The sequence below is a fragment of the Lepisosteus oculatus genome, chromosome 5 (assembly GCF_040954835.1).
Source record: "Lepisosteus oculatus isolate fLepOcu1 chromosome 5, fLepOcu1.hap2, whole genome shotgun sequence".
Classification (NCBI taxonomy): Eukaryota; Metazoa; Chordata; class Actinopteri; order Semionotiformes; family Lepisosteidae; genus Lepisosteus; species Lepisosteus oculatus.
The window spans coordinates 50054959-50072734 of NC_090700.1; the positions used below are offsets into that span (position 1 = coordinate 50054959).

General features: G+C 40.0%; 2 protein-coding genes across 3 annotated transcripts; both read right to left on the bottom strand.

Annotated features, from left to right (window-relative positions):
* Positions 1-1804: 1804 nt before the first annotated feature.
* On the bottom strand, positions 1805-7078 carry LOC102683173 (apoptosis-enhancing nuclease-like). Of its 2 annotated transcripts, none has more exons than XM_015343520.2 (4): positions 6692-7078; positions 5239-5940; positions 3772-3972; positions 1805-3268 (listed from the first exon to the last, which is right to left on the bottom strand). In XM_015343520.2, the coding sequence occupies exons 2-4, from the start codon at positions 5908-5910 to the stop codon at positions 3065-3067; spliced, it is 1077 nt and encodes a 358-aa protein (XP_015199006.1). In that variant the 5' UTR covers positions 5911-5940; positions 6692-7078; the 3' UTR covers positions 1805-3064. The 2 variants fall into 2 exon arrangements, with proteins under 2 accessions (XP_015199006.1, XP_015199005.1); XM_015343519.2 differs by lacking the exon at positions 6692-7078 and adding an exon at positions 6150-6298.
* A 1002-nt stretch (positions 7079-8080) lies between these two features.
* On the bottom strand, positions 8081-17739 carry pdia3 (protein disulfide isomerase family A, member 3). The gene is made up of 13 exons (XM_006628849.2): positions 17440-17739; positions 15572-15650; positions 14369-14486; positions 14113-14220; positions 13744-13873; positions 13072-13188; positions 12640-12765; positions 12341-12523; positions 12015-12123; positions 11669-11797; positions 9154-9233; positions 8877-8934; positions 8081-8571 (listed from the first exon to the last, which is right to left on the bottom strand). The coding sequence occupies exons 1-13, from the start codon at positions 17571-17573 to the stop codon at positions 8461-8463; spliced, it is 1482 nt and encodes a 493-aa protein (XP_006628912.1). The 5' UTR covers positions 17574-17739; the 3' UTR covers positions 8081-8460.
* Positions 17740-17776: the final 37 nt, after the last annotated feature.

Below are 17776 nucleotides of genomic sequence, written 5' to 3' on the forward strand. Positions count from 1 at the left end.
TTTCTGACCTCTTTGTCTTTAAGCATTAAGCAATTCTGTAATTCGTCTCCAAAAGTGCCCCATTTATGATTTATGAAAATGAACCTCAAAAAACAAAATCTAGGCCTTGAAACAACAACAAAACCTGTTGATAATGTATTCTTTTCAATATTGTACCTTCTTTAGGCTATTTTTCAATCAGATGTAAAACGTTAAAATGGTACAGTATTAACATGAGCATGCATTTCAGGCCAGACTAGGGTTAGGGTTAGAAGAACCATCCAATTGTGACTCCATTTATACTTCTGGTTCCATTTGAAACGTCAAAATTGAAAGAGTTTACATAATGGAATGGGTTTTCTTGACATTTTCAATTTCACTCAGTTGTGGCAACCAAATAAAAGTTGCAGGGAGGAGAAATGTATGACTCTTCCTAGCATTCACTTAGGAACCAAAATACAGCAACAAAGCTAAAAAGTGTCCAAGTACTGTGGGAATCCTAACCCTAACCCTAGTGGGGGTTTAAACTGAGCAATTCTGTAATCTGTCTCTGGGAGCCCCCATATTACGTGATTTGAAAATGTCCCTCAATTCACAAAGTATGGGCTTTAAAACATACAAATCTATGCAAGAACCATTTTAAAAATGTATCCTCTTCAATATTGTACCTTCTTTAGGCTATTTTTCATATAATTGAAAAATGCTCTTAAAATGGTATAGTATTTACATGAGCATGCATTTCAGGCCCGGATAGGGTTAGGGTTACAAGAACGCATTGTGACTCCATTTATACTTCTGGTTCCATTTGAAACGTCAAAATTGAAAGAGTTTACACAATGGAATGGTTTGCTTGACATTTTCAATTTCACTCAGTTTTGGAATACCATTCTTGAAATGTGCAGTGTAATACAGTATATAAGTATAATTAAAACCCAAAAGTGTGAAGTCTAACAGAGAGCTCAAAGACAATCCCCAGAGTGTACTCCCATAGTTGCCTTTTTGCTCTATGAGTTAAGTTTTAACATCTCATATAAAGGAGTAAAGGATAGTTCCTTCTGCAGCACAGATGTTCCCAGTCACCATACAGCGGCACTGATTTGGAAGTTCTTATCTAGATTAAAAAGTGCCACCTACAGATCTACCAAGGTCAGTGGGAACCTGGATACCCTCAGAGGAAACTATCTACAAGATTCTTGCACATGTGACAAGACAGAATTATGGTAAGTACAAAGACTGTCTGAAACCACACCTTTTTTTAACTTTATACTTCAGTATAAAGTATGTATTAAAGAGACATTTAATAATAATTGGTAAAGCAGTGATAACTAGCATAGATATAAACAACTAAATATAAACCAAAGTTCTCAGCAGCTGCTGCCTTTTTTTACAGCAAGTATAGATCAGTCATTGGCTTTTACTGCCACCTAGGGATAAATCTGCCAAAGAACCCCCTCCACACACACACAAATACAGGCCCCCAGACTGTGAATAAGGAACTCAGGAAATGTGAAATTGGGGAAAGACTAACACTTGTTTTCATTGGAGGCTGAAGAACAGGAGGGCTTTGAAGCCAAAGGACAAGAAGAGTCTTGTCCCCGAGTGAAAGACCAGAGAAGCCGCTACAAACTTCCTTTTCTCAATCCCTTAAAATTGCAGTGCAAACCGACATTTAAAGACATTTTTTCTGTCACAGATATATATTTTTCTTGCTGTAAGCAGAGTGGGTGTGGAGGAGTATGAACCTTACTTTAACACTGGTATCCTGTGGATACTCAGAATCTGGTGTTAAGAAAATTCGTCTAAAACATAAGAAACAACACTCATGTTCATTTAAAAGTTTTATTTCAACACAAATTAAAGTTTAAAACAATAAGGTATTAAACCAGTTATGTGCAAACAGTATTTCAGTGCCTAATTAATCCTTGACTGAGCAAACTGATAAATCTCAGAAAAAATCAGATCCAGGCACAAAAAAGAAAAGAGCAGATTTTAAACACACTGCATTGCAACGTCAATGAGTGCTTCATCCGTTAAAACTGGGCACCTTAATTGGGTGTTTTAAATTAGAGATTATAATGCCTTAAGAAAACTTCCATTCCATGTATCTGAAACTAAAGAAACTGACAACCACAGATGGATTGAATATACAAATGGTCTAATAATAATCACACAAAAAGAATAAGGGCTTTCTGTTTCTTTCCTACATATACTGTACCATAGGGGTCAGTTTCAATGTTTCAGAAACAGTATGCAAATATGTTGGCCTCATTTAAGACCACTGATTTACAAGATACACTGAAAATGGCATTTAGCAGCACTGCTTTTTAATGAACGTCTTGTCATCAAGCAGAAATCTTTCAATCAAAGGCATCTTCGACGAAAATAAAAAACCAGCAGAAACCCAGACTTTGTGTTACTGGGACACCTCTTGTTGCTCTCAAAATACTGCGCCATCCTGCAGTAAGAACATCTGAATCTGCAGAATCTGAGCACCTCTTATGTTTCAAACATCACAGTTGGATTTTCTGCATTACTTACAGAAAGGCTAGGACTTTTCCATCTTCAGGAGATGAATCCTGCTTCCTCCAAAACATTTCATATGAGGTAATATTTAGGGACATATAGCTTCACAACCTACAAATAATGTCCTAGTGCCACAAGGTCTTTTGAACAGACTGCGACTGTTCAAAACACATGAGAAAAGAACGGAAGCGATTCCCACACAGTATTCGTGTGTAGCACCACCATCACACATTAGGCCACTGTGGTCATGATCCCACACAAAAACTGATGTTAATTCTGGAAACTGACACCGACACGCACACAGTGGAATTCAACCGTAGATGTGTGCAAAAAACGTGCATAACTCAATACCGAGAACATTTCCTAGGTCCCCTTAAATTAATCAGCAGCTGCAAGGCTCTGTCTGAAGAGTGTTACATATTCCAGTTAAACACTTAGCTAGCTCGTTAAGATGGAATGAAAATGAAAACCTGATGATAATGTACCTCCTGAGGTCCCAGGATTGAGCATTACTGCTCTAAGACTGTGAGGCAGCTAAAAACCCTCCTGTGACTGTCTGGTCTCACTTACAATCCTCATTCAGGTCCTCTGGCCAGTACTGGTCCTGCATGTAGTGGCTGGGGGAGGAGATGGGGTCCGGCACAAGGCTTGTGTCTGCCATTAACATCTTGTCCTGCATTTCCTGCTCCCACTGCCTTTCCACCAATCGGTACAGATCCATGGCTGCTGTGGCGTCTTCCACTGAGCTGTGTCCAGCCCTGCCCACCTGGAGAACAACACAATGACAGAGGTGACATCAGGAACCTGGTGTAATCTCCAATCTAGAAAAAAAACAACCTTCTCTATCTTTTAATCTTTTAAATATTTTTTTAAAGTTTTGAATCTCTTCTTTAAAGGACCCGGTTCCTTGTTCAAATGCAATTTTACTTCTTCTTCAATAAAACACTACAAAAGAATGTTTTTTTCCATTCCCCTAAAACAAGTTTCATTTTGCCAACTATCCAAACAGCGTAAGAATTAAAAAGGCTGCCCTCTTCCCTTACAAAAATAAATCTGATCACAATTCAGCTTGCAAGAAGTATAAAAATTAAAAACTCTTTTAAATTAATGTTCACCAAGAAGTACATTTTCAAATAAACTTACAAAACTAGGATTGATGTGTTTCAACTATATAGCTGTAATAAAGCACCTAGTGTAGAGACTGGAGTGGTTTGTGAAAGATGATACAAGTCTGCTCTCTATTTCATTGCAGTGGAAAAGCATCCTCACCTGAATGTCCCTCTTAAGAAGCCTCCTGGCAAGTTTTTTCAGTGAGATGCCATCCTTGGCCTGGAAATTGGCCAGCTTTTTCAACAGTGGCTGACGGCTGGTATCCCTGGTCATGTGACAAGGGTGAAAATAGCCTAGGGCCCGGAAATCATTATGCAAGGCGTGCCCGACTACTATTTTCCCTTTCAAAATCTGCAGAATCTAAAATGAAACGACAGGAAAATTAAGCAACAGACAATACCAAGGGAACATCTGGAATGGGGTCCTGCATTTGCTTCAGATATCACAAATCGTGAAGCAGGACTGTGCAAGTTGTCAGGCAACTGCAGAATTATGAACAGAAAATGGGGATCACCAAAATTTATCTCTGAGAGACACAGGATCTTCTAGTACTGTATGACCTCTCCCTTTTTTAACCAACAGAACTATCAGGCTTAATGGAGACAAATCACTATAACCTCATTCAGTTTTTAAATTAATATGTATTAGGGATTCACCGATATGGAATTTCTGGGCCACTAACAATAACCAATAATTAATAGCTTGTTGTGGCCAACACAGATACCAATAACTGATAATATTACTTTTTTACATTTTTAAAGTACACACTCTAATCCACAGCTGATGTGTAATGAGGGTAAGAAAGCTACAGCTCTGTAAAGCTTAGCATACTCATTGGACTAACGTCAGAAGTCCATATGTCTGTTGCGAAGCGAATGCCTGATGGTAGTTTTGATCAGGTTGTGTATGTGTGTGGCGACAACATTGTACAGAGCTGGCAAGGCAACATCAGAAAAGTAGTGGCAGCTTGGGAGAGTATAACTAGGTTCCAAATGCTCAATTAGTTGATGGAATCCTCGATTCTCCACAGTCAAGGAGGGTTGGTCATCAAGTGCCATAAACGCCATGGTTTTGTCTGTGATTGCTTTAGCCTTCGGACTGTCCCTGGCAAATTGTCTGCAATTTTCAAATGCCTTCGTTGCACTTGCCACTGTTTTTGTTTTCTTGCCTATGCTAGCTGCCTCATATTCTTTAAATAAATAACTGGAATGACGACTTTTCAAATGACTCATTAGATTAGCGGCACTGAAACTCTTTACTTTGTTTCCTCCTTGCTGTACATTTGTTGCAGACTGTAATTCTGTTGTCCTCAGTTGAAATGGTGAAAAGGTTCCAGACTTCCGACACTTCCACTCCGCAGCAACTGTACTAGTGCATCAGCGCACATAAAAAAAACTAGTTGTGCAAACAAAAACAGGGTGCCGCATTATCGGTTGTATTTATTGCCCGTAATTCCAATAGTGGAAGGATAATAATAATTAAATTCTCCTATTTATTGGAGAATAATATATCGACCTCCGATACTTCGTGCACCCCTAATATGTATAGCTACTTTGTTTCGCATGATATTTGCGTTTCTGGCTACATATTTTTCATGTGGCATGAGTGCCAGACCTGCGGCCTCACCTCTCTCTGTGCCTCTCGGAAAGGCACGGCGTGGAGCAGGTGGTGCTGGCGAATGCCGCTCCAGCGGGTGCGGTAGTCCTTGACGGGCTGCAGGGGCTGGATGTACCTGTCGTACAGGACGTCTCCGTAGTAGCCCACCAGGCTGCAACGCGCCACCTCACTGCTGCGCCCCTCAGGGCCCGTGCCCACCATCTCGCAGTCCAGAGCCACCAGCTTGGCCGGGCTGAGGCAGGGGCAGGGCGGGCTGGCCACTGAAGAACTCCCACGGGTGCCCTCCGGGTGGTCGTTGGCTGGGGGTGGCATGGCGGGGCTGCGCGTGGCTGGGTCCTCCTCGGCAACGGTGCCCTTCGAGAGGCCCGTTCCCACTGCCGCCGCCTTCAGAGACCGCTGTTCCTCTCCTCCACCGCCCGAGGAGTGGTGCGCAGAGGGGACTTTCAGCCTGTTCTTCTTCTTCAGAACCCCAGCATTCTCCAGAGCGGCCCTCCAAGCCAGCAGCCGCTGTCTCTTGCGAGGATGGCTCTTCTTGCCACCCGGTCTCTCTGCCAGCCTGTGGCACCCTGCATCACTTTGTACAGCAGTGGGTCTGGGACAGTTCAAGGGTGCCCCGGGGGAAGAGACAGGAGTTCTGTCCCTGCTATTAGAAGACCCTCCTAATTCACATCTACCAGGCATTGCTCCTTCATACGCTCCAGGAGACAAGATCTGTATGGGGCAGAGAAGCACAGAACAATCAAATATACTCATCGTCATCTTTTTACGTGTATATATACACAGTTATTAATCAGGAGAACAATGCTTTGAAATAATTTGCTGCAGCTCACTGACAGATTTATTGTTCATAGGGTATGATTCTTTGTAAATGTATGGATATATGCCTCAACTTTCTAGACTTAGAGAAAAGCCATGCTCACTTGATGAAATACACTCATGGAAAGATGAAAATATGAAAGGGAAATGAAATATCTAATCATAACAAACAGGGAAAGCAAACCGTTAAAACAATATTTAATTTTAAATAAGTTAACTAGTTAACTAGACGCTCATGTAAGGAAATGATCCGTTTCCGTCTCAGTCTCCGGCTTATCGTCTTAAGCGACACGTCTTCAGATCTAATAACAGCTGTTTCTATTATGAAGACAACTATTGACAGTAACAATGTATTATGACGCATTAAGAACATTCCGAAGCATCATCGAGCAGAGATTATGAATTAAAAGCGTGCGCATTTAATAAATCGTTTTAGAACAGGCGATCATATCACGAGGTCTAGGACTTCACAAAACCGAAAACTGTCGGACCACAGTTCATTTCAACAGGAGTAAGTATTTCATATCTATACAGTAACAGTCTCTATATCGGACGTCCACTCATTCACAAACAGCGCAAAACAAAAGTCCAAATCATCTATGCTGAGGTTTAAATTAAAAATCAATTCAAATGCTAACACACTTACCCCGGCCTACACGTGCACTTTCTCTCAGATGTGACATATGCCCGGACTTGTCTCAGTCGGTGACCCCCTGATTGGTTCACTCAATTTTAATCTCCACCTACCTACGACAAGGTAGCAAATCCCCTTGGCTGCTAGAAAAGGACATAATAGGCTAAAGGCTCCGTCACTCACAGGCGACTTGGCCCACGAGGTTTCCCTGATATCACTTTGGAAGCCGCATGGCTATCGTATAATTAATGAAAAGCAAAATATCTCTCCCTATTCCAAAACCCGAACCATAATTCCAGGTAGATTTTCTTGTTACGAATTTGGATTGTCAAATTGGTGGACCCCGGGACGCTTCTAGTGTTTCACTGTTAAAAGGAGTAGCGGATATCAATGTATCGTCATATCCTGTCAAGGAAATTACAGGCTACCTTTGCCAGAAAATTCTCCAGTTACTGTAGGCATAGCTGCCTAGATGTAAAGCTACGTACAGTTGATCGGTAATGCATGGTTTTCTGTGCATTTTGTGCCCCAAATTAAAAAAAAAAATCAATCGCATAACGATGTTTCGAAAAGTACGGTAAATTCGACTACAGGGGCATTGCATAAGAATAGTAATACATAAAATAGTTTGTGTTCTTAAGGGCAAAGTTCACATTAATTGTTTAGAATGCAGGGTTTTACTACTGCTTTCAAGAAGCTTCTACAATCTGACCACGTTATCACCCAACGAAAACTATTTTAATTCAAGAATTTGATTTTAAAATTAGCATAAGAAAAGATGAAGGCTTTAGGGCTAAAAATAAACATCAGCACTGACAACGTTTTTTCTCATCTTGTAGATCAAGAACTGTTTACTACAACACCACCTTTAGAATTCCAAAATTTATTCCTAAACAAGGCTGTGTAACACATTACAATTTTGCATACGGATTTGCCTTCACTTCATGTTACAGCAATTCCACAAGTCTTAATACACCTGCAATTTCAATTTAATGGAAAGTAACGATCTAAAACAAGCCTTTAGGTTAACGATATGATCCTTGAGTAAATAACATTCAATTCTAGACTACGTTCAATTAACCATTACCTAGGATAGCTTGTTCCCTGATGCGTGGAGTCACAACTCTGGCTGTACATGTGCTATCGATTAGGATATATGCATCAGTGTATACCTGGCACTGCTTGCTTTTAAAATTTGCTTTCAGAAAGCTTAAAGAAAAACATTCAATATACAGCACTCAAACACTTCCTCCAAAGAGAGAAAAACATTGACATTAGTAGATTGTATTTTATAGAAATGAACTTTACATTTTCAGATAAATTATAAAGCAATATAGAGAGGAAATTCTACAGTTCACCCCAAATCTGAAGTTTATGCTGCTGAAGTAAAGCAAAAAGAGGTTTGTTTTATGGGACTTTATTTTAAGTTCTTCCAGATGTACAAAAAAAGTGGTACAAAATAAAATTTAAAAAAAATCCCCAGAACTATTTTTTCCCCTCCCCAACAAAAAAAAACTGCCAGCTGTGTTTGGAATGGGTCTCAAACGGTAAGTGCATCTAGCAAAGGAACGAGATCAAGAAAGTGGGGAGCAGAGAATTGTATCCACTTTGAGCCATTCAGGAGAGACATTCTCTCAGACGACCTTCCTCCGTGTTCCCAGAGCAGCTTGTCCCAGAAAGGTACATCATCACTTGGATCAGGTCGTTCTTTGATACTCTAAATATTGAATTTTAAAAACAATTCCCCATTACATTTCCTTGCACGAAAACCTTGTCATGGTTTACAATTCGCTTTTCTTCTTCTTTGATTTCTTCTCTTCCTCTTGGATAACTAGGGGATTGGATGCCTCTTTCTTCAGGTAGCTAATGAAGTCGCTGACCTCACGGCCTCCCTGTAAGTAACACCATTGACAGTGAGAACTGCTGTATCAGAAGGTATAAAGCAAAACACATTTGACTTGCATTCCAATTGTCCTCCCATCACCACATCACTCAAAACGACCAAGATCTTAGCCTATACTTTCAAATAGTGCGTGTGTATGAGACTCACGTCCTCATCTGCCATTTAAATCTTGGGTTTGAGTAATTGTTGCACATTCAGCTATAAATCCCAACTAAAAACTGGTTTACTTTACTTTATGTCGAGTACATTTAAAAAAAGCTAAATGGACACCGAGTATACACAGTTGGCACAAACCTCATATTTCTTTGGGCTCTGCTTTTTCCCAGCAGGAGAGAAGTAAATGGTTGGGAATCTGAAACAAAAGAGGGGCTTGATGACGAAAGTGAGTAGTATAAACTTTTAATGCCTCTACGCCACATCCAAGTCATAGAAACATGGGGCTTATAAATAGAAAAGATTCTGTTCAATTGCTCATTGTAGAACACAAGCAGTTAATCTGTTAACTTTTACAAGCTGCTTAAATGATGAAACCAAGTCATTAATTCAATTCTCATCTGAAAAATATCCTTACCCCCTGACTTCATATGGAGAGGGCACATCATTAGCAGTGGCGTCCATCTTGGCTATTACAATGTTGGGGTCATCGCTCAGCTGTGGATGAGAACAATTTCCCCAATTTAAGCAGCAAATTTCAGGTTTGCATTATTCTTATGCCTCATTTGGGCATGAAGGAAAGGGTTAAGAGCACATTGTAGTTCTTGGCTTCCTGGGCAGAAAACTGCCCGAGGAGTAACCCAAGCAACAGTTACGATTAGTTTTTTTAAGTCCAGCAAATTTCCGTGCCATATTGTGTTCAAGGACTAGTAGTGGATGTCTGGAGTTGTAAATAAGCTGTCTTTGTCCTGCAATATCTTTGCTTTACTGCACAAATGTTAACTGTTTTTGTAACTGCTTATCTATATAAATGGGAAAAGTTCAAGCTGTTACTTTGAATTGCCACTCCTATGGCTGAGCAATTCCTGGATGCATACATCATAAACTCACTGCACTTTTCTAGGCAAACCTGACTAAGAATTTATTTTCTACAGTCCCAATCTAATCATGACTGACTGGCTGGCTCTACCCCAGCCATCCAAATCCCACAAAAATAAATTTAACTTTTTCCAAGTATGGAAGAAATTGGAAGTTCTTATTTGGCAATAACATGGGGGTATCGTTTGTTCCTATTAAGGGTAGTTCTAGTAAGATTATGAAAATGGGACCAGAAGTTATTGTCATTCTTATTTTGTAATAAACTATTAGGATATAGCCACACTACCCAGAACAGAGACATGACTCTTAACATCGTCCCTTAAGTTAAAGAAATTAACTTGTAAATTAAGCATTACTATTGGTGCTTCACCATACAGTAAACAAAGTTATTCTCAATGTCAGCTGAAGGAAAAGCTTATCCGATATGAAGAACGCATTTTGTAGAGTACTATGTTAATAACTTTAGACACAACCAAGATCCCTTTGGAATACCCATACATTTTCTCCATTTTATATATACTTTTCTTTTATTAAGAGTTAAGTACTGCCCATTTTTTAAAGGATAAACACTAACAGGCAAAATTCCTTTTCTGCAACCACTTCATTGGTTGTTTAATTTGTGAAGTATTTGATGTGAAAGACAACATGATATCCATTAACAATATAAACAGTATCAGTATTAAATACACCCAATGAGTATTGGCTCCAAAATGTATTTGTTGCCTTTTTTAGTGTGTAAAAATCACGTTTTAAACTTTACTGCCAAAGTTTAATTGACTTTTTGGCAGCAGAATAAAAAAAATGTAATGCTTCTCAGCACATTCAAAGTATTTTAGAAGATGCTTTATTTTTAAGCACGTTCATGAATATGACTGCTTATGTACAGATATAAACCAACCAAAATAAATCTAACTAAATTTTAAGTCTGTGACGCCTACTGTTTCTCTCCATATATCATGAGAATTTCTTAACCAAGCACACTATCTATTCAAATCACTAGTGTGTACAATAAAAACAGGAGTTTTAAGTGTATCCTTATTTTACAAGTCAATATTTAACTTAAACAGAGCTACCACAACACACGCCAGCTATCAGTTTTCTTGAGTTAATGTACTAAACCAAAAGCAAAACTTAAAGGGAATCTATTTGGAAAGAAAGCAGAAGTGATTTCAGTCTGAGCCAGTTTATTTACCTTTCACATTTCAAATGTCAAAAGAAACTCCTTTGGTATCTCCATTCTCTTGTTGGTTTATGGTCGAATCACACTCCTAAAGCCGGCATCACACTACAGGACGCGACACGACTTCTAGTTAAAATGTCAAATTTAACAACTGCAGTTGCTGAATCTCGCTGCCTTTTCTGTCCTAGAGGGTGTCAAATTATATGGCTAGGAATTGCAGGGGGCGACAAGTTACACTATTCCCTCACAAGTTTTCATCATGTTTCCAAATCTCGTATTGCGCCGTGAAAGTACTGTGGGGTCACCTCATTTTGGATCACCACACAAAAGTAAACAAACATCTTTAAAAAGTCTAACACAGGCACTGTTTTCCCCACAAATAAACATGTTAAAAAATAATTCTTTATAAATATAGAAAAAATGTGCAAACATAAAAGTTAAGAACATAAAACACCTTTAAAACAAATTAGTACTGCACTATAACGTGTAATAATGAGCACAGATCTGGCTCACTGCCCACCCCTATGACTAGTTTGCTTTTATTATGGCAAGTTACAGAGGGTCATGGGGCTGTTAAGAGCGCTATGACTGAGTCGCTAAGGATGTCACACTACACAACTGATGGTAACAGGCACACGCTGCAACTCTCTATAACTCAGCGATTTTCTTACGATTATGTAAATAAAGGCTACGACTGAAAATCCTAGGAAAAGATGTGTAGTGTGATGCCGGCATAATTGCCAACTTGATAATGTAGTTCCTAAACTAGGGGGTCAGTTCAGCAAGTAGCAGATAAGATGCATTTCTACAGCTGGTTAACCTGCCTATAATACACTATCTGTGCAGGACCTCAAAAAGTAAGCAAACCCCTCACCTTCTCACCCAGCTCCTTGTATTTGGGTTCCAGACTCTTGCAGTGTCCACACCAAGGAGCATAAAACTCAATCAGAACATCCTTACTGTCATCATTCACAATTTCCTCAAAGTTCTCAGCTACCAACACCTGTGAGGAACACAACAGCATTTAAGTCATGCGAGGAAATTACAATACTGAAATCAGCAGGGAACAGGGAGATTAGGAGTCTGTTGCAAGATTTCAGAACTAGTTAGAAAGCCCAGTGTTTTAGGCAAGGTAGAGAACAGACTTCTCAATATCTTGCTATATAACAAAGAATGTCATCTTTCTAAGAATTCCAGCTGTAAACTGGCTGCAACCTCACCTTGACTGGACCATCATTGCTCTCGGGCACTGGCTCAGACTTGAGGTAACGTTTCAGTTTGCCATCAAAGTAATCCTGCAGGAATCGCTCCAGTGCTTTGCCATCACGTCTGCACAGCAACACAAAACATGTTACTGTCAGCACAAGACACTACTGTAGCTTATCGGCCTAGTATTCCATCCATTTCATTTTACTCAAAATACTGTCCTCTCAGGAACCAAAGTCAAAAGTCATTTTATACTCATATTAAATAAAGTAAAACTAATGACTATTTCTCTTCTGAACAGTACTGCACACAACATTGCAGGAAGCCTCATTATACTCACGAGAATTCCTCCTGCATAACGTATTTATCCCCCTTGGCAGTTCGAATGCCAACAACCGGCAACTCGCCACTGCTGCTGTCCAGTCCGAACTCGGAGATTTCATGGCTGAAGGAATTCTTGTTGGCTACAGCAAAGCTCAGCTTCTTTCCTTGATCCAGGAAACTTTTGGCCACTTTCATCACTCTGCACGAAAAAGGAGATGTCGGCGTCAGGATGAGGAGTGCCCCAGTCTCACTGTACAACTACATAAAGAACTCCCCTCTACCCCTTAATTAAGAAGGCCAGGTCCTATAGCATACCTGTTCCTCCAGTAGTTGGTGCCCTTGGGGTTCTTCTCATAATCCACCTCAAAGTAAGCCACCAGGAGGTCCTTGCCCTTCAGCTGGTCCTTATTATCCTCAGTCATGTGCGGGCAGATTCCCAAACTATAAGAATGGGCAGAGTGTGACCTGCTGTTCAAAACCCTCAGGCCTCAAACATGACAATATGCAGCCTATAAAACAATGTCCTCTATGCTGCTGTGAAGCATTAGAAGTTATCCAAGTGTTAAATAGCCTGATCTGTGCCAATTCTATCAAAAGAGCAGAAAGCTCCAAAATTGCTGTAGCACTCATGGAATATATCATGGAAATCAGAAAATCAGCCGTTACATTTAAGTGCTTTGTTAAAAATGGCTAAAATTGGCTATGTCTGAATAAAGTACTCCAACACAAACTTAAAAAAAAAATTACATATTATCCTGAATGAACTTCTTGATTTTCCCACTGGTGTATTTGTCTTCGCTGTATTTCACGCTGCTCTCCTCAAACTTGTTGCTCAGGCGTGGTGGCCGGAAGAGAACAATTCCCCTGGAATATAAATAACATTCAAATTGGCCATTACCTTGGTCACACTATGTACTAGAGCAGAAAACGATCTTTCACACACTAGGGTTATGGTGGTTACTAGCCAAGATCTGGGAGGCCTTGCCTTTGTTAGATGACAGTAGAGATGAAGAACAAGTTGTTTATAAGGTTACCTTGGATTGAAACTTTACTAGGATGTCATCAGAATCAACCACCAGAGTTAAAATGATCAGTGTACTATGAATAATCCTCATCTGGCTGACTTTTGTTTTTACTAACAATCCATTTAAGACATTATGACATCTATGATGGTCAGCATGAACTTAGAAAAAAAAATCAAGTTGAAGATCAAAGAAAGTCTCAGGCAGGATTCTAGAAGTGTAGAAAGGCCCCAGTCCTTAATATAATCAGCCATTTTACCACATTTTGGGGTTTTCTCTCTCCGAAAATAGCTTCAGTCACATTCTATATTAAAGAATCGAGACATTCCTGAAGGTGTAATACAAAGCTGAGAAGCAGATACAGAAGCTGTGCAAGATGCAGCTCAGAGATACCTACTCTCCATCAATGCCATGTTTCTGAAGCAGTTCCTCAGAATTAGTGTGTGCAAAGCGATAGGACTCTCGCAGGGCGCTAGCGGACTTCAGGAACTCGGCCTGAGTTGTGCTGCCACCCTCAGCAAAGAAACCTGGAAAAAAAAAAACAGAGGTCAGCAGGAAAAACATTGTCCTGAGTCACCTTTACCCAAGCACTAACTAACCTATAAAAAAAAAAACCCATGCATCAAGACAGGGCCTTATATTCAAGACTTCACTTATCAGTGCAAATAAGTTCATAAAACCAGTTAATCAGAAATACTTACAATAAGAATTAAACACTTGGTAGTAAAATGCATCACTACACTGATCACCTCACCGACAAACTTACCTATAACGCTAGCATCACGGTCTCCAATGAACTTTTCAAACTCCTCTACAGTCTTGATCTCCACTGAAGCTGGGCCAGCCTGCTTTTTCAAGTGACTCACAATCCCATCTGGAAAAACAGAGCATCACAGGAGTCGGAGTCAATACAAATTCACTCAGGAAGCCTTCACAACTCTGCTGGACAGCAGTGCCTACTGGTTTCCACCCAGCAGACTAGCAAGATCCTTCTAATGGAACAGAAGATCAGACAAAAATACCTGCTGTGCGAGGCCCATCATATGCACCAGATTCCTCTCCACCTCTGAAGATCTTCAGTGTGGGGTATCCACTCACCCCAAACTTGTTACACACATTGGAATTTGCGGTACAGTCAACCTAGAGAAACAGAAGTGACCATCACTTTCACCGGTTTCAATCAAAGATTAATTAAGACCACTTAATCACTTCCATTTTTTTCCTCAATGAGTCAGCATTTTGTACACAAAGGTGCAGCATACTGAACAAAATCTGAAATTAAAGAGTGTGTTCTACATTTTATGGATATAAATGCCCTTCTCGGCATTACTGATTTATGTGTTTACCATCTTACTCTTATCTGAAATTTTAATTTGTATCAAATCTACACAGCTAAGCAATTCACCAAAACAAGCTTGAAACCGTACCTTGCACAAGGGTTTAACAGCACATGATGCATGTACTGGAGAAGGCCCAAGGTCACCACGCATTATTAACAGTGTAAACAACTTCCTATCTGTCTAAACACTCTTTGGCTGTCCCTAATAGTTGCGATTGCCAGAGGGAAAACATTAAACCAATCCACAAATTCTGCAGGCTAAAACAAGATTTAGCACCTCTAATCCCACGTCACCCCCAAATGTGCATCAAAATGTCTCACCCACTCAGAGCTTAAAAAAAAGTCAGAGTATGGATTCCCAAACTATCAGAAATGAATAACCACCACCAGCTCCTTGAACTTGAACTTTATTGCCATTTGTAACCAGTACATGTACTGGTACAATGGAAACACAAAATGCATTGTACCAGTACATGTACTGGTTACAAATGGCAATTATTCATTTTCTGATTTTATATATCCTGTGTGATTTTTAATAACAAAAGTCAGGGGGGAATAAGACTGGATCTTAAATCTCAGAAGTCGCACCTTCTAACAGAATTGGGTTTAGTATTGAAATTTGAGCCTACAGTAAAGCCCACTTTTCTTTAAACAGAACAAAGCCCTCTCATTCACTTATTCTTCTCAGCCATTAGGGCCTACCTGTAATCATGACCGCTAACTGAATTAGTTACATGTCTTTCCTCTCAGAGCAATACAACCCGTATTTGCGTGTACATAAATGTTCATCACAACCTACGATTGTCTTTTTCTTCCTATGCATTAAAACCTATTAAAAAGTTTTTAAAAAGACCAACAATGCAGCCTATATTGGAAGCAGCTGTACCTTTGCCAGAGGGACGATGCCTTTGAGACGCGTCGCAGCAGATTCATATTCAGGGGCCAGGCGTTTACAGTGACCACACCTGCAAAGCAAAGATCTTTTACCCAGGTCCGTGAAAGAGGAGAAGGACAGGGGCTTCTGCAACAGTTTATATTTAAATGGTCTTTCTCTGCCACACCAAGGGAACAGCAAACAGCCTCAATTTAATTTAAAAGAAAAGCTAATGTGCTATTGAAGTTTACTTCTTACATAAGGCACTGTAACAACCTTTGGGATGTAAAGTTCCATAGAGATGTGCAAGTTATGGGTGAAGTCTGTGGATGAAGTGTGCCGACTAAGAAAAAGTTACATTGGAGAACAAATGGGAATGTGGACACTGCCTTTAGATTAAGACATGACAATGCTGTTAACGCCCTATCAGTACAAGACACTTAAGAGCTCATGAAGCTGAAGTGTCAGGGTCCGGTGCCTTTTATCCTACCAAACCCCGCAGCAGAAAACCGCATGCTTAACTGTCCACCTCATCTCATCAGCCAATCACAAGACGACACCCAAACTCTGCAAGCCTATCATGACCTGACAACAGTAAGGCGGAAATCTCCGCTTTCCTAGCAACCTTAACCTGAACCCACGGCAACCATGGGAGCTGTAGTTCTCAAGGTCTCCGTTTAGTGACGCTTAGACAAGAAAAAAGCGCGACCATTCATTTCAAAGTTTTAAGTTCAGCGTAACAGCGTTTTTTTCCTGACAGTAGAGCAAGCTATCATTTTCAAGTTAAGAAAAAACGTACTGTTCGATACATTAGTTAGCCAGCAGCGGCACCTTAGACCAGTTTCCCCCCCACCAAGATCACAAGGACGATATTTTATTTTGAGACAGTGCCAATTTTTTAAAAAAATCTCCCTCATAGAGGGCTACACACTCACTCGGAAGAAGTGTAAATTGTGCTCAGCCAGTTGGCAATCCGTAAGTGCTATTTGTTTCATCACAACTTGTGAAAACTGACAAGTTGCTTTGAAGCTGCATGTTGAAATCTTAAATACTTCACTCTTGGACTCATCGCGTCTGTAATAATTCAGATGATTTTAGGATTTCTTTATTTAATTAACCCCCTCTTTACTGTGGTAGTTAAAATATACCGGTCCTTTCTGAAAGCAGACGAGGCGTTGAGTAACGTGATGAGCACTAGTCTTTAAAGACTTTCACGAAAGCGTCTTTAAATTTTACACTATGCATTACACCATGTAATTTAGCCAATTCCAGCGTCATGCAGTGTCCCGGGGGATTTTTACTCTGACATTATTCATGCATCGCCCGATTCAAGGTGCAAAGTCTACTCCAAATTCCCCAGATGGAAGGCGTATCTTCTGGAAACCTTATTTCTTACCCAGGAGTTGAAGAGAACCGGATGTAAGTTTCTTACATATATGCGCTTCCGTGTATGAACATTAACTGGTTTTAGTGAATGAACCGTTTTTAGATCTGCCAATATATCCGCATGTTACGATAGCTTGTGCACAATGAAGTAAATGGCTACAGTTACTTAAAAATAAAACGAGGCCTTTTACCAGTTTTATCAATTAACCGTCTGCTCTGGGGTGTGAAAATCGAAAGTAATTTCTTGCACATTTAAAGTAGGCGTCTTTCAAAACTGAAACCGTTAACGTAAGAGTCAACATGTCAACGTTAGTTTCGTATACTCAAATTAAGTTGTACAGAATACGTCGCGCACCCATAGGTAAATCAATCGAGCAATGCGTATCCACTCATCAGCAAAAGAAACATCTGATCTATGCAAATACGAATTCCCATGGGACCGCAAATTTGATTCCCAAGCTATTCTGAGAATAAAATAAATAAAAAAAACTCACCAAGGCGCAAAGAACTCCACCAGAACCAAGTCATGGTCTGCAATTCTGCTCTCAAAATCGTCATCGGTGAACTCTAGCACATCACTGGCACTTACAGCCACGGCGAGAAAACCTAACAAAAACAATTTCAGCATTGCTCGGTTTTATCCTAGGAGGAGTCTCACAGACGTTGGTTTTTTTTTTTTCAAATAATACTACAACAAAAAGAAAAACCTTATCGCCTCCGCTCTGTGCAGCTAGTGTGTTTTAAACCGTGCAACACCAAAACCGAGCTCAGGCCCAACGCTGCTAACAATGCCCAAATAAGAAAAGGAAGGATTTTGCACTGAAAAGGATG

Excerpts from the sequence above, each read along its gene's own strand:
- LOC102683173 (XM_015343519.2), bottom strand. The coding sequence starts at position 6,209 with ATGATTAGATATTTCATTTCCCTTTCATATTTTCATCTTTCCATGAGT. Across the intron at positions 3,973-5,238 it reads TCCGAGAGGCACAGAGAGAG|ATTCTGCAGATTTTGAAAGG; the intron begins GTGAGGCCGCAG and ends GTTTCATTTTAG. Across the intron at positions 3,269-3,771 it reads TTCTTAAGAGGGACATTCAG|GTGGGCAGGGCTGGACACAG; the intron begins GTGAGGATGCTT and ends GTTGTTCTCCAG.
- pdia3 (XM_006628849.2), bottom strand. The coding sequence starts at position 17,573 with ATGCTGAAATTGTTTTTGTTAGGTTTTCTCGCCGTGGCTGTAAGTGCC. Across the intron at positions 13,189-13,743 it reads AAACATGGCATTGATGGAGA|GGGAATTGTTCTCTTCCGGC; the intron begins GTAGGTATCTCT and ends TTTATATTCCAG. Across the intron at positions 12,766-13,071 it reads AAGTTCATTCAGGATAATAT|TTTGGGAATCTGCCCGCACA; the intron begins GTAATTTTTTTT and ends CCATTCTTATAG.